The sequence below is a fragment of the Rutilus rutilus genome (genome assembly GCF_951802725.1).
Source record: "Rutilus rutilus genome assembly, chromosome: 5".
Lineage (NCBI taxonomy): Eukaryota > Metazoa > Chordata > Actinopteri > Cypriniformes > Leuciscidae > Rutilus > Rutilus rutilus.
The window spans coordinates 45,716,640-45,739,352 of record NC_140213.1 but is presented as its reverse complement, the minus strand read 5'-3'; the positions used below and the strand labels follow the sequence as shown (position 1 = coordinate 45,739,352).

Below are 22,713 nucleotides of genomic sequence, written 5' to 3'. Positions count from 1 at the left end.
TTTGACCTTGAGCTTTGGGTTATTTCTTAACAGAACGACAGATAGACAGACTTTGGCCTTGAAGGGAAAATCAGGAATTATGATTGTTGTACATTTAACATTTGTGGATGTTGTATTTATTTGCATTTGATTCAGTTTTTGAATTTAATGTGTTTTTTTAGTCAATTTAATGTGTTATTTAGTCAAAAATCACTTACTATTGTTTCATTTTTTTTAAATAAATAAAATATACATTTAGCAGAATTTGCACCTTTACTGAGAAACATAAGGGCATGTAAAGATATTAAGGCCAGGACTTACTTATTTTTATGTAATTTATTTTATTTTATGTTATTTTTGTACTTTTACTGAGAAAACATCAGTTCATGTTAAGATATTAACTAAGATATTAGCTCAGGATTTTTTTTTTTTATTCACTTATTTTTGTTATTTTTTCGCTTTTACTGAGAAACAGGATCATGCATAAGATCATGTAAAGATATTACCTATTTTACATTCCTTATTTATGTACTTTTACTGAGAAACAAGAGATCATGTTAAGTGACCCAATTTAAAATATTACCATCATGGTAAACACAGGTAAGCACCGCTAATCCATGAGCTTTTGTTCTTGTTGTTTTGAAATGCTGTAAGCGTTCTGTCCTGTACCATGCATGTGCTTTCTTTGAACTAGCATTGAATGTCATCGAGTTTCCAAACAAAAGAAACAGCCTTCAGCAAACTAAAGACATTTGTTTGTGCTTAAACACATGAGTTATATTTATGCACAATAACTTTATTATAGAACCAGCAGAGTCACTGTGTACTTTTCCAGCACGTCCTCAATGTACAAGGGCCGTGTTGATCCTGGTGTCGGGTGTGTTCACATCGCACGAGAAATACAGGCGCGATTCCAGACGTCCAAAACTGCACCGACAGTAGATTAAAGAGAGCTCGATCAGTCCTGAATTCACAGGAATGAAATACGTGTACCATGAATTCACTTAGCATGAAAAGCAGTTAAATGGCGGGTAACAAAGTACTGACCAAAATGATCACACAAACAGAGGATTTCCCTATAGTATTAAGTAACAGCTCAATGTTTTAAAGGAGAGGTATAATGCCCTTTTCACAAGATGTAAAATAAGTCTCTGATGTCCCCAGAGTGTGTATGTGAAGTTTCAGCTCAAAATACCCCACAGATATTTTTATACAGCATGTTAAAATTGTCACTTTTTGAGGGTGAGCAAAAACGCACCTATTTTGTGTCTGTCCCTTTAAATGCAAATGAAAGGTAGCTTATGTGTAGTTATCTTCTAGTCATTGATTAGCATATTCTGTCATGATAATCTATGAATCATGTTCCTGGGGGCGGGGTTTATGTAAATTTGAGGGTTTGTGATGTCACTAACCCGGGAGGAATGTCGTGTAGTCTCTACCAGCCGTCCTTAAAAAGCGAATTCTTTAAAAGAAAATGTCTCTTTGCTTTGAACTTTGAGCGTTGTTGTAACTTTGCAGGTGTTGTTTATGCTCAAACAGCAACATTACACACTAACTAAAGTTAGAAAAGTGAAATCATAATCAGCCACCCCTTTAATACTCTGGTCATTTCTGTCTTGTAGCCTGGTTGGGAGTTTTTGGAGCCTCATGAATTATGCAGTCCTCATCACCCCCATCAGCTGCCTGCGCTGCCCCCTGGCTGGGAGGAGAGGCAGGACAACCTGGGACGAACTTACTACGTCAACCACGAGAGCAGGACCACACAGTGGCACAGACCCACCATACAGTAATTATCACCTCCTTAAAAACACACACACACATTGGAAACATGCATACACAAGCCCAGTGCTCAATGTAAATATTTGCATTTGTCTTTTACGTAAATTCATTTGGCATATGGTTTCAATCAACCCCATGACCTTGCTCCTGTTGCAGTGATGCTTGACCATCTGAATTACAATTTACTTAATTGCTTTTAAATTTGTTTTTAGTACATCAAATATACTTTTTGCGCAAAAGGCCATGTTAAGATTTAAAATTTAAAAAGGTCAGTATTTATTTTACTTTATTTTATATTTTTATTTTATTTCTTTTTTAGTTTTTTATTTTATTAATACATCAAGTTTACATTTATTTATACATATGTGTATGTATATATATATATATATTAGTACGTCAAATATACATATTGCCTTTTGACTAAGAAGCAAAAGGCCGTTAAGATTTTATATTTAAAAAGGGCGGTATTTGTTTTATTTTATATTTTTATAATTTTTATTTAGATTTAATAAGTACACTAAATATGCATTTTGCAATTGACTTTATTTTATATTTTGTTTGTTTTATTTTTTTAATTTTGTTTTATTATTTATTTTATTTTTTATTAGTGCTTCAAACATACATTCTGCACTTTGACTGAGAAAAAGCCATATTTTACATTTGAAAGGTCAGTATTTTATTTTTTTGTTTTATGTTTTATGTTATTTTATTTATTTATTTTATTTTATTCACTTTGTTTGTTTTTCTTTCACTCTATATAAAAAAATCATAAAAAAAGGTCAGGAATTTTCATAATCAGGATATAAACATAATTTTGACTCTCTAAATATGTTTTTTTTTTGTGTGTGTGTGTATGAGACATAATGCATTTATTTTCTGTAGACTTTCAGCAATCTGCAGGTCATGACCCCCTTACACAAAACTCTTTAGAAGTCAATCATCCTGTTCTACCTTAGAGCCTCTTATTTCCTTCCTCTGCTCTCGGCTGGTCAGCTCACCTGCTTTATTTGAGTCTTTCTGGGTCATTTTGAGCACTGAAGTGTGTGTTTTGTCCTGATTTACAGGGACACTCAAAGAGACAATGAACAGAGACAGGATACACACAACGAGTCCCAGCGGGCGTTCCTCACACGCAGACAAATATCTGAACATGACGAGAACCACGAGCGCAGAGAGTCACCTGAGGTACTCACACACACTCTTCTGTGACTTCTTCCGAACACATGGGCAAACGACACACATTCACATCTGTGTGTGTGTGTGTGTTCTGTAGAGCTGGGAGATCATAACGGCAGATGAGTCCACGTTATACAGCCTCAGCGAGCGCTCGCCACCGCCCCCCCACTCCCCGATGGAGTTCACGGGATTCTGTGAGGAGTTCAGTCGACTTCAGCCAGGAAACGACAGACGCACGTCCCTCACGGTCAGTCCACACACACACACACACACACACGCACATGTCACAAAGTCTTTGGCAAGTACATAAAATGCTTGGGTTGGATTAAAACTTCATGTTGCGTTGAGTAATTATCAGCTGAATATCTCGTCTCCTGTCTCTGAAAATGTCCAGATTTATTAATCTTTTTACGAACAATCATTTTAGGTTTAACCAGAAATAAAATTAATTAAGGTTTTGTACTTTTTATTTTGAGTTGTACTATTAGTGTGACACAAGACTCAGTGCAAGTAAATCGATCAACAGACAGTAAAGACTTTTATTATATTACAAAATATTTGTATTTCAAATAAACAGTTCTTTTGAATAATCTGTTTATCAAAGAATCACGAAAACAAAAATATTAAGCAGCACAACTGTTTTCAACATTGATGATAATCAGAAATGTGTCTTGAGCATCAAATCATCATATTAGAATGATTTCTGAAGGATCATGTGACACTGAAGACTGGAGTAATGATGCTGAAAATTCAGCTTTGATCACAGGAGTAAATTACACTTTACTATATATTCACATAGAAAACGGCTGTTTTAAATTAGAATAATTTTTCACAATATTGTCATTTTTAGTGTATTTTTAATCAAATAAATGAGCAGAAGAGACTTCTTTCAAAAACATTTATAAAAAAATTACTGACCCCAAACTTTTGAATGATAGTGTGACACAAGCAATTCAAATCAAATTAAAGTTAACTAAATACTTAAAGCAACTCACACAATTTCTAACTCCTTACAATGTTTATTTAAGATGCGTAATATATATTAGGTGTCATATAAGGAATATTCCTCACATTAAAGGTGCAGTCTGTAAGAATGACAACTAGTGGTCGAAATAGGTACTGCAGTCCAATTCAAAACATCGGAGATCGTCGTTTCTCCCGCCTCCTCAGACTCGACGCTCGCACGGGTTGCCAGTTTGAGCACACGCAACAGGAACGAGTGCAATGGACAATGAAAGCTGGCAATGCGCAGTATCACAGACCAAAACATAAACAAACATTCCAGCCTGGAAACGCACATTTCAGAGTAAAATAACTGGCTGTAGAAGTGTTTTTCAGAGAAACGAATATGTGAACTTAGCATGTTTCCTCAATATATGCAAACATATGATGGTATTTGTATGCTTTAGTAGAGTAAACAAGTTACATACAGCACCTTTAAGTCGCTGATACAAAAATGACTGATTCCTTAATGATTCATAAGATGCTCCAACTAAGTGAGTTCAACGTTGACTATAATTATAATTTAGCATGACCTCTGACGTGTAAATTAAGATAAATAGTAATGTGCGCAGTGATTATGGTTACTAGGTAATCGCATTAGTTTGATCGAAGTACATGAGGTAAAGTTGGGTCGCAATATTGCCAAAATCACATTATAAATGTGCTCATTGTTATATTTAAACCCAGTGTATTTGTAACAGTGTAACAACATGTATATAAACAGTGTTTAACATTCCAGAGCATGTAGTTTCATCTCATATTTAGTTAAACTGTTGTTTTTCCTCAGCCACAGGGTCACGGCAGCCGCAGAGGAAGCGCACAGACCCTCACGGCGGAAGAGCATCCGGTTCACCCCGTGGTGAGAGCACTGAAACATTTACATTTATTCATTTAGCAGACGCTTTTATTCAAATGAGAACAATAGAAGCGGTTAAAGGGATACTTCACTGATTAGCATTAAGCTTTGTATCAGTAGAAACCCGGTAGTATTTTCGCATGACCGTGCTTCCCTCCCTCATGTCCCCCTGAGACCAGAGATTTCTGTATTGTGTGTCTGGAAAAAAACCTCAGATGACGCAAAAATCGTCATTTAGCATCTGAGGCTTTTTTATCCAGAGGCGAGAGACTCCAGCCAGTAGGAGGAGCTCGTCCCGCATGTCTTCAACCCGCCCATAGGGGGATCTCACGATAAAACGCTGTCTTTTCAGTTTCGAGTCGACTAGTAGCCTAGTTTTATTTCTCCCGATACGGCCCTCTGTAACCGGTAGGCGTAGCTTGGGAGTGGCCTCGTAGAGCAGCGAAGCAAGTGCATTCTGGGAGTTGTTGTCTTTCATCCACATGAGCCAAAAATACATTTTCTGGCTTTTTAAGGCACCAACTTCTAAAATAATTTCACATTTCTACTACATAAATGACCCAATTTAAATACACAGTGGTGAAATATCCCTTTAAACTAACAGTAGTACAACAATATGCAAGTGCTGTGACCCTTCCCAGTTTAATCTAACGCAGTACATGTATTTTTATATATATTTTTTTTCTAAATAGATATAGAATAGAAGAGAAAGTGTTAGTTTTAATGGATCAAGTGCTGCCGAAAAAAGATGCGTCTTCAGACGGTTCTTGAACATATAAACATTCAATTATATCCGTCGGTAACACTTTACAATAAGGTTCGTTAGTTAACATTAGTTAAAATCATAATTGTCGATTATTCCCTTGAAATTGTAATTGCAATTATTAATTACGATTATCACAGTTTGATGTTTTGAATAGCTTTATACCATTGCTTGAAGCGACTGCAAGACATATTGTGTTATATCAAAATAAACAAGCTAAAAAAAACACTCTTCCTGAACAACGTTTTATTGCTTCTCTATAGCATTAAGCCTCAAATGTCAAATATAAAAAAAATTATTTAAAGAAACCGAACCAAAGTAAAAATATGCATGGTATTGTAATGTTATACTAAAACTAAAATTAAAACAATGGGGGAAAAAAAAAACCTGTAGAAATAAAAACACATCTTAAGCACTGAATAATGTAAGAGGACTTTTATTTTGTAAACGATTACATAATTGTTGCATCCGTAATTATAATCGCGATTACAAATTTGATGAATTGTGCAGCCCTATTATTAACTAACCATGAGCAATACATTTGTTACTGTATCTTTGTTAACGTTAGTTAATTAATAAAAATACAGCTGTTCATTGTTTGTTCATGTTAGTGCATTAACTAATGTTAACAAGATTTTAATAAAGTATTAGTAAATGTTGAAAATAAACATTTAACAAAGATTAAAAATGCTGTATAAGTGCAGTTGATTATTAGTTCATGCTAACTAATGTAGTTAGCTAATGCTAACTAATGAGCCTTATTGTAAAGTGTTACCCATGCGTCCGAGGCCAGCCCGAACTCTCGCCGTGTGCTCTAGTTTCAGCAGTGTTTTGCTCAGTCTCCCAGCACATGATGTGTAATCTTAGATGCCCCAGATTTCCCAGCATGCCCTGAACCTCGCAATACATCCCTCATCTGCTCCCAGAGGGACAGTGTGTTTGAGAGGCAAACTGTGTTTGAGAGGCAAATGCTAACTGATGGCTATTTATGAACCAAACGGACGATCTGTAATGGATTGTTTGCATTTTTCGCTTTCCTCTCTACATTTTCATTTTTTTTACTCACTTTTATCCTTTTCTGCTCTTCCCGTTAGCTATTACCCACCTCTGCCGGGCTGCCTCCGGGATGGGAGGAAAAGCAGGACAGTAAAGGGAGACTTTATTACGTCAATCACAACAGCAGAACCACGACCTGGACACGGCCACTCATTCAGGTACGTCTCCTTCCGGGTTGAACGCATCTCTCTTCCCACAATTTGTGGGAAATAATGTTAAATAATTAGGGCCCATTTTTTTCCTGATAAAATTTTTAATTAATTACTATTTTAAAATGTGTTGTTTTTTTGTTTTTTGTTTTTTAAGCTACAGGTTTGCTTTGCTTGTGTATGGCCTCACAATTTGGCCCCAATTTTTTTTATTTATATATGACTATAAAATAATAATAATAATAATAACAACAAATATATTATTTTTGTTATTATTATAAACATTAATACTATTAAACTAAACAATAATTTAGTAATAACAATTAAATCAACAATAAAAGTGAAAATATTTATCATTAATAATAATTTTATTAATACTGAATACAAATATTAAACAAAATAATAAAGCACTTCTATAATATTTCACTGTAAAATATATTTTTTAACTATTTAAGAAAATTAATATGATAATAATAATAACTATATTTTACAGAGCTAATTATGGCTGTCTAGAATTATTTAATTTAGATTTTTTTTTATTACACCAATTTTTATTTTATGTTTTGTTATTGTTATTATTATTGTTATTACAAAAAAATAAATAATAATAATAATTAATATTACTAATTATTACAGAACTTAATTTCTCCATTTGTCAATTTTAAACCATCAAGCTTTTTATTTTGGCAGAAAACCGCAGAGAGGCCTTAAAGCACCTGATCAATTTGCTTTTGCGATTTCTAATTTGTGGCGTAATAATGCAGAATATTTCTGTATTTCTATCCTGAACTTTGACCTCTGTATTTCAGCTCATACAGCCTCCCTCTGAGGTGACGGGCGGGGCCATGTCTCTCTCCCAGAATCCCACAGGCTACGCTCCGCCCCTGCTGTCCCCGGAAGTGTCCCCGCAGCACTCACACACACACACACACACACCGGAGCCCTTGGGTCTGATGCCGACCGGCTGGGAGGTGCGCAGCGCTCCAAACGGACGGGCCTTTTTCATAGACCACAACACTAAGACCACCTCATGGGTACGACAGACACAAACAGAAATACTTTTATTTTTATATTATATAGCATTACCATATGTATATGACTATAATACTTGTTCATTGTTCCATACCATTGTTCATGCTGAAATGTACTTCCTGTGTTTGCCATCCTGTTTCCTGTGCCGTCACAGGACGACCCACGGTTGAAGGTTCCCATGCAAATGAGGAGAGTCTCCCTTGACCCCACTGACCTCGGCCCACTGCCGGTACGATGGACGATGTCATCGCTGATGTCATAATCATAATAAGATCTTATTGATATGGTGTTCAGGACAGATGTTAAAAAAGTCTGTGTGTGTGTGTTTGTGCGTGCGTTGTGTGTGTGTGTGTGTGTGTGTGTGTGTGTGTGTCTCTTATAGCCTGGCTGGGAGGAGCGAGTACATAGTGACGGCAGAATCTTCTACATCGATCACAGTAAGTGGCACATTCATAACCACACCAATCCCAAAAACCCACAATGTTGAACTTTTTCTTGGAATCTGGAACTGAATGTGCAATTTTTTTATGTGCAATTTTTTAAATGTTTAAATTTTATACAATATTTTTAAAACTCTTTTATATTATGTTTTTAAACGTATTTTTATTTAATTTATATATACCGTACTATTATATATTAATATTTTTTATTTTATTATTCAATATTTATTTATTTACATTTTATTTAAATTATTTAATATTTAAAAAAAAACAATATATATATATATATTCATTTATAACATTTCTATTATATATTCATTTAATTTTATACGATCTTTTTTAAAACTCTTTTATATTATGTGTTTAAACTTATTTTTATTTAATTTATAACTTTTCTACATACCCTACTTTAATATACATATATTTATTTATTTATTTACATTTTATTTTAATATTTAAAAAATCTTTTATATTATATTTATAAATGTTTTTCAAATTGATCAATTGTATAATTTAATTTATATTTGTATTTATACTCTCTTTTTACATTTTTTTTTTATTTTATTTATACCAATTTTTATTTTATGCTTTTTTTTTTTTTTTTTTTTTTTTTTAGACACAAAAGTCACGCAGTGGGAAGATCCAAGACTGCAGAACTCAGCCATCACTGGTCCGGTAAGTGTTTTCTGTTTCTGTTCATGTACAGTCAGGCACTGAAGACCAACCCAATAGAAACGGATCTTTTAGCATTAATGGATCACATCGAGATGGGCTGCGGTGATCTTTGCCATATCGTGTTTCTGAAAGTATCCTGAGCCTGAAACCCTGTACATTTCTTCCTGTTCATTTCCTGTAAGGGGTTTGTGCGTGTCAGGAGGGGAAGTTATATTTGTCCTGGTTGAGCTGAATGATCTCTGTCGGAGAGCTGATGGATTATTGGCGAAGTCATTGTGTTCTGCTTTATTTCAGGCCGTGCCTTACTCCAGAGACTATAAACAGAAGTATGAATACTTCCGCAAGAAACTGAAGAAACCGGTACGTCCCTGTCCTTCACATTCAGTCCATCTCAGGCTTTTTCTGCCCCATTCAGATCTCACCATCTAGACCAGCTATATCTGGGGTTTATGGACGGGTTTGTTCAACAGTTATCACAATTAATGTCGTTTTAAAATCTAAAGAATCGGTAACACTTTACAATAAGCTTTCATTAGTTAACATGAACTAAGAATGAACAATACTTCTTCAGCATTTATTAATCTTAGATATTAATTTCATCATTTACTAATACATTATTAAAATCAGAAGTTGTATTTGTTAACATTAGTCAATGCACTGTGAACTAACATGAACAAACAATGAGCAGCTGTATTTTAACAAAGATTAATAAATACTGTAACAAATGTATTGCTCATTGTTAGTTCATACATTAACTTATGTTAACTAACGAGACCTTATTGTAAAGTGTAACCCAAGAATCTAGTATAGATTGGATACTTCTGAATTAGTGAACGTGAAGCTCACACTAGTGCCAGATAGACGTACACTAACTTGATTTCACGACTTTGAAGATGACGTGAAATCAAAAGTGACCCAGTTGACATTCCTGGTCTTATTTTGCACAATTCATCAGCCCACATTATTTTAAAGGAATCAGTTGTTTGATTTCATAGTCTTTCATTAGAATTCTTATTTTGTGCTAATTTGGGGTGTGACAATATATCGCAATACAAAAATGCATCAATATATATATATCATGGATAGTGACAATATGTATTGTGTATAATTCAGCCAAAATAAAAATTACAGTGTGAGAAAAAATTCAAGTTTTCAGAGTTTTAGTGTCAGTACTACATTACACTACTATATATAATGTTGAATATAATGTATAATAATGCAATGGGGGAATATTTGTGGGTCCTGATAATGCCAAATGTCTTGTTACCAGTAAAAAGGCCTACATTATTTTACATATATTGATATATAAAACATATAAAATGTAATAAAATCATAATCAATCTTTTCTTCGGTCTCCAGGCTGAGATCCCGAACCGCTTCGAGCTGAATGTGAGGCGTACCGCTCTTCTGGAGGACTCGTACCGGCGGATCCTGGCCGTCAAGCGCTCGGACCTGCTGAAGGCCCGTCTCTGGGTGGAGTTCGAGGGGGAGAAGGGCCTGGACTATGGGGGCGTGGCCCGGGAATGGTTCTTCCTGATCTCCAAGGAAATGTTCAACCCATATTACGGGCTGTTTGAGTATTCTGCCACGTGAGTGATGGCACTGGCCCTTTAAATGCACCCTTTTCACTTTTCGTCATAGTTGGGTAAATATAATTATATAAATATAATTTTTTGCGTTCCCATTTGCCCCAGTAGCACAAGAAAAAAATCAACAGTAGTGTTTCCACAACTTTCAAAAAGAGGGAAAGTACTGAGAAATTGATTACGTTGGTCTGAAGAAAGAAAGATGTCAGATTTGCCGTTGTATTAGAAACACAGTAGCGTTGACTAGCTTTCTGGATTTAATGCTAAGTCACAAAACGCAAAATATAGTGTTATAAATGTACATCAATTTGCTAGATTTACAATGTTAATAACTGTGGGAATGCGTCATCACAGTCACCACAGTGTGAAACTTTTCTAGGAATCTGGAACTGATAGGTCTTTTTTTTTTATTCATTATATATATATATATTTTTTAATTATATATATTTTTCATAAAATTTTATAATATTTCATAATATATTTTATAATATAATATTTTACAAAATTGTTTATATTATTTTTTCATTTAATTGTAATTTCATATATATATTCAATATATATATATATATTATATACTCATTATATACTCATATTTATTTATTTAAATTAGATTTTATATTATTTTATATATATTTATCAACTTTATATAATATTTATTTAATATTGATTATTTTATTTATTAAAAAAGTTTTAAAAAAAGTATATTTATTAATTTTTTTGACACAAAAACCATGTAGCAGGAAGAACTCTGTCTGTGAAAAGGGTCTTGCATGGAAAAACCTTGTCAAAGACCGGCTTTAAAGCTGTGCCGTGTGAATGTTGCAGGGACAACTACACCCTGCAGATCAACCCCAACTCAGGTCTGTGTAACGAGGACCACCTGTCGTATTTCAAGTTCATCGGCCGGGTGGCTGGAATGGCCGTTTATCACGGGAAGCTTTTGGATGGTGAGTAACCTGTCAAGACCAATATAAATACCCACAACTCATATTCACAGTATTTTACCGTGGCTCTCGACACACTGTATGCGTGCAGATTGATCTAAATGTAGCCCAAATCTGTCATCGTTTACCTCATGTGGCTTATACATGTTTTTCTGCACTTGTCTGCACAGCATTCTTCATCCGGCCCTTCTACAAGATGATGTTGCAGAAGCCAATCACGTTACAGGATATGGAGTCAGTGGTGAGTGACAGCCATACCTACAATCAGCATCAACTCTAAACATCACTTTTGTCCTTTTTCAGAGATTACAAAGGCTATAGCATATTGTCTTTCCAGTCTAGCATACAGTACTACCACTCTACCTATGAAATAGCACACTACTTCTGGAGTGTGTATGTGCACAGTGAATATTATTTATTTATTATCTTTTTTATTATGTATTTATTTAAAAAATTTCACTGTACAGTATGACTATGTGAGATACTGTATCCCACAATGCAATGTGCTCAAATTGACATTTTAAATGGACACTTGTTGAATTAAATGTATAATGTAATGTATATATACTATACATAATAGTAGAAGTGCACTACAACAACATAGTTGCTCTTATTTATTTTGATTTATTACTATTTTTAATATTATTATTTTATATATATATATATATATATATATATATATATATATATATATATATATATATATAATTTTTTATTTATGCATTTTTTCTATTTTATTTATGCATATTTATGCATTTATTTTTACATGAATTTTTTAATTTGTTTAAATCATATTTATTGGTATTGTATTTAATTGTATTTTTAAGGAAATCCACACAATAAATGCATTTTTTCCAATGTGTACATCCTAGTGAAAAAAACCCTATACCAAACTGTATTTAAAATACATTTATTTCATACTAAAGTACACTACAAATCCATCAAAATAAGACTTAGTGATATAAATATTATAATTAAACTTTATTTGGAGTACCTCTTTATTCCACAATGCACATTTCTTAATATTAAGCCTAAATATGTTTTAATATCACTATTAGTAAGGATAGAATGATCTCTGTATAATATCAGTCTTTAAATGCAAGTGTATCTGAAGTATCGTTTCAATAGTTCCACTTGAGCACAGTCAAATATATTAAGTATACTGTATCTTTAGTTGAACTTCAGCACTACTTCCGGATAACTAACGTGCATTTAGTACAGAATTAGTTTTACTAGTATACCAAATCAGTTTAGTATACCAAAAGCATAATTGCACGGTATTTATATTAAGTACATAAATATGTAAATGTATTTGTAGTATACTTAGCATAAAATAAATGTATTTCAAATACATTTTGGTATATATTTTTGCAGTGCCGTAGTATTTAATAGAGCCTCTGGGTTATTAGTAAGTCGTAAAAGTTAATATTTTAACTCGTGAGAGTGCCGTTACCACTAATGATGTGATTAATGTTCCATTGAACTTTGGTTAAGTCATTCATGCCCTGTTTTCAAACACTTGTCATATTTCATTTTAGGACAACGAGTATTTTAATTCCCTGCGATGGATTTTGGAGAACGACCCCACAGACCTGGACCTCCGGTTCGCCATCGACGAGGAGCTTTTTGGACAGGTAATCTACTTGTGCTTTATATCCCAAGACTCCTGAAACCATACAAATGTAAAAAGGATTTGATTTGAAATGTCTTGATCTCTTCCGCAGACGCACCAGCGTGATCTGAAGCCAGGAGGTGCTGACATTGTCGTCAATGACACCAACAAAAAGGAGTATATTCAGTATGTTTCACCGCCCTCTAGTGGCACGGACAGACCTCAACACATTTGACACTTGTGAAAGTTCACACACTAGAAATCAGTGTCATCAATGCCGATGGGATCACTTTGAGTTAGTGTTGTTTGCTAGATAAACGAGATATAATACTCTCTCCTCTGTTTATCTCCAGTCTGGTGATGCAGTGGAGGTTTGTAGACCGGATCCAGAGACAGATGACGGCCTTCAAGGAGGTACAGACGCTCGTTCGGTCAGTTCAGGTCACTGCCGCCCACCGAGACTCACGCTGATTTATGTCTCGATGTTTTATCTGCAGGGTTTCTATGAGCTGATCCCTCTGGACCTGATCAAGATCTTTGATGAAAACGAGCTGGAGGTGAGACGACCCGCTCTAGAAACTTTATTCATCTGAGCTCTCTAAACCCTGACTGACCTGTCTGTGTTCCTCAGCTGCTGATGTGTGGCTTGGGAGACGTGGACGTCAACGACTGGAGAGAAAACACGAAGTATAAAAATGGCTACAACCCAAATCACCCCGCCATCGTCTGGTTCTGGAAGGTCAGATTTGATTCCTGATTAAAATCAAATCATATCAGTTTTTGTTTTGCATCTTTTCACTGTTGAACTTGAAGGTACACTATGCAACTTCTGGCCCTCTAGTGGTTATAAAACAAAATGGGGCTTAAATATGCTAGGCGATTAATCAAGTTTTAATTTCAATTACGATTCTGACTTTAAAAATAAGATAATAGAGATAAATATGAGTATTGTGCCACATATATAGAAGTAATTTCCTTCAAATTAAATTAAACTGAAAAACAAATAAACAATTATAATAAAAAAATAAAAAAATTGAATAATTAAATTTATTAATAAATTGTTTTAATTTTATTAATTTTGTTTTAATTTTATTTCATTTTTACAATTATTTATTTATTTATTTTTAATTATTATTATATTATTTATGTTTTACAGTTTAATTATATTCAAGGGAAATTACTTTCAAAAAAGATGTTTAAAAAAAAGTTAGTACTAGTAATCCCAGTAATCATGAAATAATCGTTACGTCAGTATTGATCAGTAATAATCATGATTCTGACATTTACCATAATCGAACAGCCCTACATGTAAATCAATGAGCCACTGGAGGATGTAAATTATAATGATTTTTACCACAACTAATGGTTATTCTTGCACATAGCAAGTACCTAAATCCCTAAATCACTTCTACATATATTATTACTAATAATCAGAATGAAGAATGTAATGTAGACAGTGTATTGGTCAGTTTTAACGCATCGGCTCATTGTTTATGGGATTTCAGGCGGTGCTGTTGATGGATGCAGAAAAGCGGATCCGTTTGCTGCAGTTTGTGACGGGCACGTCTCGCCTACCAATGAACGGCTTTGCTGAGCTCTACGGTAAGCCCCGCCCCCATCTCACCATACTCACCAGTAGATCACTCCAGAATTAAAATTTCCTGATGATTTTCTCAACCACACGTCATCCAAGATGTTCATGTCTTTCTTTCTTGAGTCGTAAAGAAATGAATGTTTTTGAGGAAAACGTTCCAGGATTTTCTCCATATAGTGACTTCAATGGGGTCCAACGGGTTGAAGGTCCAAATGTGAGTTTCAGTGCAGCTTCAAAGTCTCGACACGATCCCAGCCGAGGAATGAGAGTCTTATCTAGACAAACCAGCGGACAGTTTATAAACTAAATAAACATTTTATATACTTTTTAAGTCTTGCATGTCCACGACTTTGCGCATTACGTAATCACTTTGAAAGGTCACGGAAAACGCCATCTCATGTTCTCCTCCAACTTCAAAATCGTTCGACATCGTTGTTTTACCTTTTATTTTAATTTTATTTTTGTAAATAGCGTTTGACTTAGTCTTTGCACGTTGGCTTTGTAAACACTAGGTCGGTACTTATGCCCACGTCACGCTTGACCTTTCAACGTGATTATGTAATTTGTGGCGCATCATGTTTTCCTCAAAAACCTTCATTTCTCTTCGACTGAAGAAAGAGAGACATGAACATCTTGGATGACGTGTGCTTGAGTAAAATATCAGGAAATTTTAATTCTGAAGTGATCTAATCCTTTAATACTGTTTTCCGTGCTTCACTGTATGGCGTTTCAGTTTGGTTGATAACGTGAAGTATTGTGTTTCTGCTGGTTCATCAGGATCCAACGGGCCGCAGTTATTCACCATCGAACAGTGGGGGACGAGGGACAAACTACCCCGAGCACACACCTGGTGAGAGACCTGTCTGTCTGTCTGTCTGTCTGTCTGTCTGTCTATCTGTCTATCTGTCTGTCTATCTATCTATCTGTCTGTCTGTCTGTCTGTCTATCTGTCTATCTGTCTGTCTATCTATCTATCTATCTATCTGTCTGTCTGTCTGTCTGTCTGTCTGTCTGTCTGTCTGTCTGTCTGTCTGTCTGTCTGTCTATCTATCTATCTATCTATCTATCTATCTATCTATCTATCTATCTATCTATCTATCTATCTATCTATCTATCTATCTATCTATCTATCTATCTATCTATCTATCTATCTATCTGTCTGTCTATTATCTATCTGTCTGTCTGTCTGTCTGTCTGTCTGTCTGTCTGTCTGTCTGTCTATCTGTCTGTCTGTCTGTCTGCCTATCTGTCTGTCTGTCTGCCTATCTGTCTGTCTGCCTGCCTATCTGTCTGTCTGTCTGCCTATCTGTCTGTCTGCCTGCCTATCTGTCTGTCTGTCTGTCTATCTATCTGTCTGTCTGTCTGTCTACAATCTATCTGTCTGTCTGTCTCTGTCTATCTGTCTCTGTTATCTGTCTATAATCTGTCTGTCTGTCTGTCTGTCTGTCTACAATCTATCTGTCTATCTATCTGTCTGTCTGTCTGTCTGTCTGTCTATCTATCTGTCTGTCTCTGTCTATCTGTCTCTGTTATCTGTCTATAATCTGTCTGTCTGTCTATCTGTCTGTCTATCTGTCTGTCTGTCTGTCTGTCTGTCTATCTATCTATCTGTCTATCTATCTGTCTATATCTGTCTGTCTGTCTATATCTGTCTGTCTGTCTGTCTGTCTGTCTGTCTCTGTCTATCTATCTGTCTATCTATCTGTCTATGTCTGTCTGTCTGTCTGTCTGTCTGTCTGTCTGTCTGTATGTCTGTCTCTCTCGAATCACTCATGTGTTGTTGTGTGTCTCGCTCAGCTTTAACCGGTTGGATCTCCCTCCGTACGAGACGTTCGAGGAGCTGCGTGAGAAACTGCACATGGCGATAGAGAACGCTCAGGGTTTTGATGGAGTGGATTAAACTCTGCCGTCCAGGACAGGAGCGTAACCGTGACGACAGCATCACGACTGTCGGTTTAAACCGGGCGGCACACGTGCGTGCGTGTGTGTGTGTGTGTGTGGCTCTACGGGAAAGAAGGACGGGTAACAAGACACAAGATCTGGTGAACGCCGGTGTTACGAAAGCTGATCTGATGAAATGAAACAAATCTGTATGTTTATGATGTTTACAACACAACGTTTTGTAATGTACCTCTGCATACTGTACGTTTCTACCTACGAAATTTCTAAATATCTATAGATTTGATCATATCTATGCATTTGGGCATAATTAAGGAAGCGTATATATTTCTTATATGAGCTTTTAAGTCATGCATTATAGATGTGTCGAAGTGAACATTTCCCAAAATACACAATATGATGCTATTATGTTGTTGGTATCTGTATAAATAGTCATTTTTTGATTTTGAATGTTTAAAAAAATTCACAAAGTCAGAGCAACTCTCAATATTTGCTCTTATTCATTGTTTTCTCACTTTGACTTTGTTTACATGGTTTTTTGTTTACAGATTCCCCACTTTTGAAAACCATATGATTATTAAAATGGTATTTTTTGTACTGCTTTCGAAGGTTGAAGCACTTTTCTGAACAAAAGTTTCCAGTCTTACTTGTATATACATCAACTCATGTGATTTTGTGACGCTTTATATCATTTACTAAATGTTTACAGCATAAATATTGCTTAAAGTAAGCACGTTTTGTCTCAGAAGAAACGTATCGGACTGTTAAATAACTTTGCCTTCATTTGTAATATAAGCTATTTGATTCAGTGTGCTGAAGAGCAACTTTAAATGGAGAAACACTTTAATGGTCTGTGCTGTTGTATAGTTAGACGCTACTATATGAACGTCCACTGCGTTTCTACAGCGGTTCGGCACTGAGGAGAGGGACTTTCAGGAAGGGTTTTCTATCAAAGCTTTATGAGCAAAAGTGTCTTTCATTTTAATGTAAAATGTGCTTGTTTTAATCGTCACGCCGATATTTATGGCTGCATATTTTTGGACAATTAATAAAATGAAAACGACTCTTTCCATGTGATGTCTTCATTGAGGTTTGTGAAGTCTTTATTTACAATACATACTAGTGTTTATACATTATGCTATAGGGATGCATTGATATTAACATTTTGGCTGATACCAATAACTGATCATTCTTTATATTTGAAAGCAGATAATAAGCCAATAAATCTTAATCCAAAGTTAAATATAACTTTTTAAAGCCTGATTTCAAAAACAAAAGTCTCACTATTGTAAGCCAAGCACACAATTATAATGTTCTCATTGTTAATTGTATGTAGCTTGTATCCTAAATATACCATCCTAAATTTATACTAAAATCCTGAAGATTTTTAAGGAAGAAAAAGAAGCCAGACTCAGCTGGGGAAGCACATCTTCTCTTGGAAGGTACATCTTTAAATAATAATAATAATGGTATTAAATACAAATTTGATTTGGCTTATTTTTATATTTTAGTTATTTTGTACTTATTCAAATACATCGTTTACAAATAAACATCACTTAATACAGGTTCTGAATTATTAAGATAATGATTGTAAATGGCCCAGTGATGCGAATACCATGTAGTTCTCCAAACCTCCACTAGGCGGCAGTAACAGCGCAGGTCAAAGCGACGCGTCACTGTTGCTTTCCACCAACAGGGGGCGCGATATCGCCGTAAACTTTTTAAGAACGTATTATAGTATTGCATGCATATATATAATATATATATATATATATATATAGTTTGAGAACTATATTTACATTCAAATAATATATTAAAATATAACGTCAAAGTAAAAGATAAAGCTGAGCCGAGTGAGAGTGCTGAGTGATGAAGTGTGTGTTTGTCACAACAGTTGTACTAGTGAGTGACAATGCTTTCTCTTCTCTTTTCTCTCCCATCCCCCCCTTTGTGCCCGCCCTCCTTCTGCCCCTCAGAGGTCAGCTGACAGGTCAGAGGTCACACACCATTTCATTCAACTTCTCGGACACTGCTTGGGTCAGAGGGGGCGTGGTTCCGCCGAGGGGGCGGGATGATGTGGGAAACTGACAGCAGTCCTGTCCAATGAGAGAGCTCTTAGAGTTCGTGCCGGATCTTCTTTCGCTCTGTCGTGGGAAACACATATTGATTTGATCCGTTATTGATCAGATCTGGTGTATTAGCATATTAGCAGTTGCTGTTTGAATAAATGAGATGCTGCTTTTTATTACCCAATAGATACAGATATCTCTGTTCATCAGCTGGAACAGCACGTGACACAGGAGCAAACTACAGATGGAGATTTTTTTATTATTTTATATAAATTCTTGAGACTATTAGCCTATAATACATTATATAATTCTTATTTAAAACACTTCAGCATAATAATTGAGCACGTTTTATGTTTTTATTGTGATTTTTCTGTTATTATTATTATTATTACATATAGATTGACTTGATTAATATTATTATTGAGACTATAATTTGTCAATTTATAGTACAATTACACAGGTGTAGCTTTAGATCTGAACTAGCATTTTGCTAATTGTTTTGTGTCATGTGTTTTATGAGCTCATAATAAGTGAAAGACTAAATGAAACTGGTCTATTTGTCAAACCCAGGACCATTTCAAATGAACTAATGAAGGAAAACGTTAACAGCAGATTCTGCTCTTTTTGTTTTTGATCACAGAAGTGGAGAACTGTGAAGAGAAGGTCATACTTTAAAAGGTCATACTTTAGATTAGGGTCCAGTTTTCACTATTAACTACGATAAATAAACTCATAAGTACTGCTTATTAATTAGTAAGGTAGTTGTTAAGGATTAAGGGGTGTAGAATAAGGCATTAATATGTGCTTTATATAAACAGCAGGAATATGCATGGAGAACTGGACCCGAAACGAAGGTGTTCCCCTTTAAACCCTGAGCTGAGCTGTTTGCTGACTGTGGGAAACTGAACTCGGCCTCTTCTCTCCTGATGTTCTCTAAACCGACTCATTGTCCTTCCAGACCTTTAGTCGGAGCAGAACTATTGTCCGGCCGGTCGAGGGTCCGCGGGGGTCAGGGGTCAGAGGTCACACTTCTGCTCGACTCTCGAACAGGCCGAGCCACAGAGCAGATCGATACTCTCTCTTCAGTCTGCAGCTGTCGCACACAAGACATCGATACCCGGCTGATCCTGATCTGTGTTATCAGCTGTGTGTGTGTGTGTGTGTGTGTGTGTGAGAGAGAGAGAGAGAGAGAGAGAGAGAGAGGGAGAGAGAGGAAGAGAAAGAGAGAGAGAGAGAGAGAGAGAGAGAGAGAGAGAGAGAGAGAGGGAGAGAGAGAGAGAGAGAGGGAGAGAGAGAGAGATAGAGAGAGAGAGAGAGAGAGAGAGAGAGAGAGAGAGGGAGACCGGGGCTAGTTGTCACAAAGACTCAAATGCTTTGCTTTCTTTAGCAGGAGTGTTAGTATGTCGGATGAAGAAAAGTGACGATGAAGAGAAAGAGACAGAGATTGAGACACTCCATATGTTTATGATTGACAGAATTACTTTTTTTGCAGTATGATATTAGGGTTCAAATACTCTTCTAGGCCACTGCATCAAAAAATGTTAATATCATCTGGCACTGGACGTCACAGTCAACTATAAACACAAAAGTAACAAATATAAATATTCATAAACACAAGGTAGAGGACAAAATGCTTTAACCCTGATCAAACTTAGGCTTTATGGCAATATGATTTGATTTGCTATTGATGAAAATGTGATGTAAAACAAAAAATGATTTAGAATTGATTTGAATGTATAATGTATGGATGTGAAAATATTAAAAGTGGATTTATTTATACTATATTTATTATATAAAACTATATATATTGTGTGTATATATATATATATATATATATATATATATAAATCTATAATGTTTTAATGTGATATATTAATATTATTAGACTAGTATTGCAGATACATTTTATCGATATATATATATATATATTATTGAACATTGTATATAGCCTACTAGGCCTACAGTGTATATAAATATAGGAAATATATATGTATGAAGGATTTCATGCACTAAAATCTGAAAACATTTATAAATAATCTCGGTTTAATATTAATGTTTATTACTGTAAACACTGCATGCAAAACAAATACACAAATTTATTTAAAATTCTAAATGATTTTGAAAATGTCATCCAATCATTGAGAACTGTGATAACGTGATATAGCCTATATATATATAGATATAATATAGTAAATACTAATAAGAGGTAAATCATCTCATGTTCATATCTTCTCATGAATATAAAATCTCTACATCTGTTTTCAGAGGCGGTATCCCGGCCGGTGACGTCACGCTCCACGTGCAGTGCCCGCAGGCGGAGGAATCTCCTGATGATGAGCCGCGTCACGCATCGCGCTCAGGTGTGTCCGTCCGCGGAAGTAGTGCGCGCGCAGCGGTCAGCAGCATCGCGCGCTCGGTTCAGTCAGATAGTGTGTGGAGCTCGAGTCCGCAGCGCACGGGCTCAGGCATGCTCGGACCAACACAGTAAATGGCGTCTTTTAAAACGGATTTATACCAGCGTCTGCTGCTTTTTGCAGTATTTCTGCCAATCTCAGGTAAGACCGTTTATTGCAGTAATTATTCGAGCAGGAATTAATTAAACAGAAATGTCAAGGTGTCTCATGACTTAAATAGTGCAGGATGAAGAAACCCTCAACTTTTATGCAGCAAACATTATTTAAATGTGTTTTTAATTAGATAAGTTTTCATAAATGAGAGGTTTCTAAATGAACGCTCAGAGTTTCAGAGATACACTGATTGATACATTGATTTGATACAATCAAGCGCGCGGAACACAATGTAACAAACTTCAAAGCAGCGATCATGCAAAACGTGTTAAAGTCCTAACGGACGACGAGATTAAACTGATTCTCTGATAACCATGTCTCATTAAACACTCACATGTTCTCGATCAAGTATCTTTTAAATATCATCTATCTATGTCGTTCAGACATTATACTGAGCATGACAAAATGCTTATGCACATTCAAATAGTTGGGTAGCATCATGGGACTTCATGCATATTCAAATGCAAATGTTTATGAACTACATACATGTTAAGCAATCACTTACAATATTTTTTAAAATAAAGAAAGTTATTTGAATGTCACCTAATATAAACTCTCATTCTTGCATAACAGATTATTAATCAATCAGCTTTTAAATAGTTTTTATATAGAAAACTTTTATTCATATTTAATGCTTTTTCATATTTGTATCGACTTGAATGCAATATAACTGCTGATTTGGTGAGCATTTTATAATATTTGCAACATTTTATACTGTGAAAGTTTTTTTATGCTTCATCTTCATCTTCTGATTTAGATTTTTTCTCTTTAGTTCTCTTTATGCTCAAAATAGCATTTGCAAGCTCTTTTATAACTCATGAAGAGCATTCATCTCACATGCATCTCATAAAAATACTATGCATGTTCATTTTTCTTTTTAAATCTTTGATAAAGTGTTTTAATGTTGAGTTTTTATCCTGCTGCTCTCGTGGCGGTGGGCTGCTAAATGTCTCATGAATTTCATGCTGGGAATAAATCACAGCTCTTCTTTAGACCCGAATGGAGTCGCTTCTGACTTCATGAGCCGTGAATGAGGGGATTACTGCAAGTAATCCATCATATCAAATATGATTACAGCAACTCAAAGAAACTCAAGCTGCTGGATCTCAGTCTCACTCGCGTTCTTCTGTCCGTCCCTGCAGGTGTGATGTGCTTCAGTGAGCTGTTCTTCATAAAGGAGCCTCATGATGTGACGGTTCTGAGGAGGGACGCTGTGGTTCTGGACTGTCAGGCCCACGGCGAGGCTCCGATCCGCATCCGGTGGCTGAAGAACGCAGTGACTCTCACGGAGTCGGAGCGAGTTTATCTGCTCAACAACGGCTCTCTGTTCATCTCAGAGGTGGAGAGTCGAAAGGACAAATCAGATGAAGGGTTCTACCAGTGCCTTGCCCAGAACAAATATGGATCTATTCTCAGCCAGAAAGCCCGCTTGACTATCGCAAGTAAGTTGCTTTGCCTGTTTAAGTGGCCCAGTCTGTGCCCAGTCTGTACCCAGTCTGTGCCAGTGTTGCTCAGATGTCCTTTGTGATTAAATC

At 35.5% G+C, this 22,713-nt stretch overlaps 2 protein-coding genes across 3 annotated transcripts in view; both read left to right on the top strand.

Annotated features, from left to right (window-relative positions):
* The window catches only part of nedd4a (NEDD4 E3 ubiquitin protein ligase a), a 41,666-nt gene extending 24,054 nt beyond the window's left edge, over positions 1-17,612 (top strand). For both annotated transcript variants that reach the window (XM_084408818.1, XM_084408817.1), the window contains 21 exons: positions 1,602-1,765; positions 2,823-2,943; positions 3,032-3,181; positions 4,724-4,795; positions 6,650-6,769; positions 7,570-7,794; positions 7,947-8,021; positions 8,175-8,229; positions 8,849-8,907; positions 9,202-9,267; positions 10,267-10,496; positions 11,319-11,440; positions 11,608-11,678; positions 12,976-13,071; positions 13,162-13,235; positions 13,403-13,463; positions 13,547-13,606; positions 13,681-13,788; positions 14,555-14,651; positions 15,421-15,493; positions 16,441-17,612. In XM_084408818.1, the coding sequence (XP_084264944.1) occupies positions 1,602-1,765; positions 2,823-2,943; positions 3,032-3,181; positions 4,724-4,795; positions 6,650-6,769; positions 7,570-7,794; positions 7,947-8,021; positions 8,175-8,229; positions 8,849-8,907; positions 9,202-9,267; positions 10,267-10,496; positions 11,319-11,440; positions 11,608-11,678; positions 12,976-13,071; positions 13,162-13,235; positions 13,403-13,463; positions 13,547-13,606; positions 13,681-13,788; positions 14,555-14,651; positions 15,421-15,493; positions 16,441-16,543 (2,202 nt within the window). In that variant the 3' untranslated portion in view covers positions 16,544-17,612. The remainder of the gene's footprint in view (positions 1-1,601; positions 1,766-2,822; positions 2,944-3,031; positions 3,182-4,723; positions 4,796-6,649; positions 6,770-7,569; positions 7,795-7,946; positions 8,022-8,174; positions 8,230-8,848; positions 8,908-9,201; positions 9,268-10,266; positions 10,497-11,318; positions 11,441-11,607; positions 11,679-12,975; positions 13,072-13,161; positions 13,236-13,402; positions 13,464-13,546; positions 13,607-13,680; positions 13,789-14,554; positions 14,652-15,420; positions 15,494-16,440) is intronic.
* A 3,452-nt stretch (positions 17,613-21,064) lies between these two features.
* The window catches only part of prtga (protogenin homolog a (Gallus gallus)), a 39,391-nt gene continuing 37,742 nt past the window's right edge, over positions 21,065-22,713 (top strand). The window contains exons 1-2 of the mRNA XM_084408980.1: positions 21,065-21,166; positions 22,321-22,620. Coding sequence (XP_084265106.1) covers positions 21,100-21,166; positions 22,321-22,620 — 367 coding nt within the window. The 5' untranslated portion in view covers positions 21,065-21,099. The remainder of the gene's footprint in view (positions 21,167-22,320; positions 22,621-22,713) is intronic.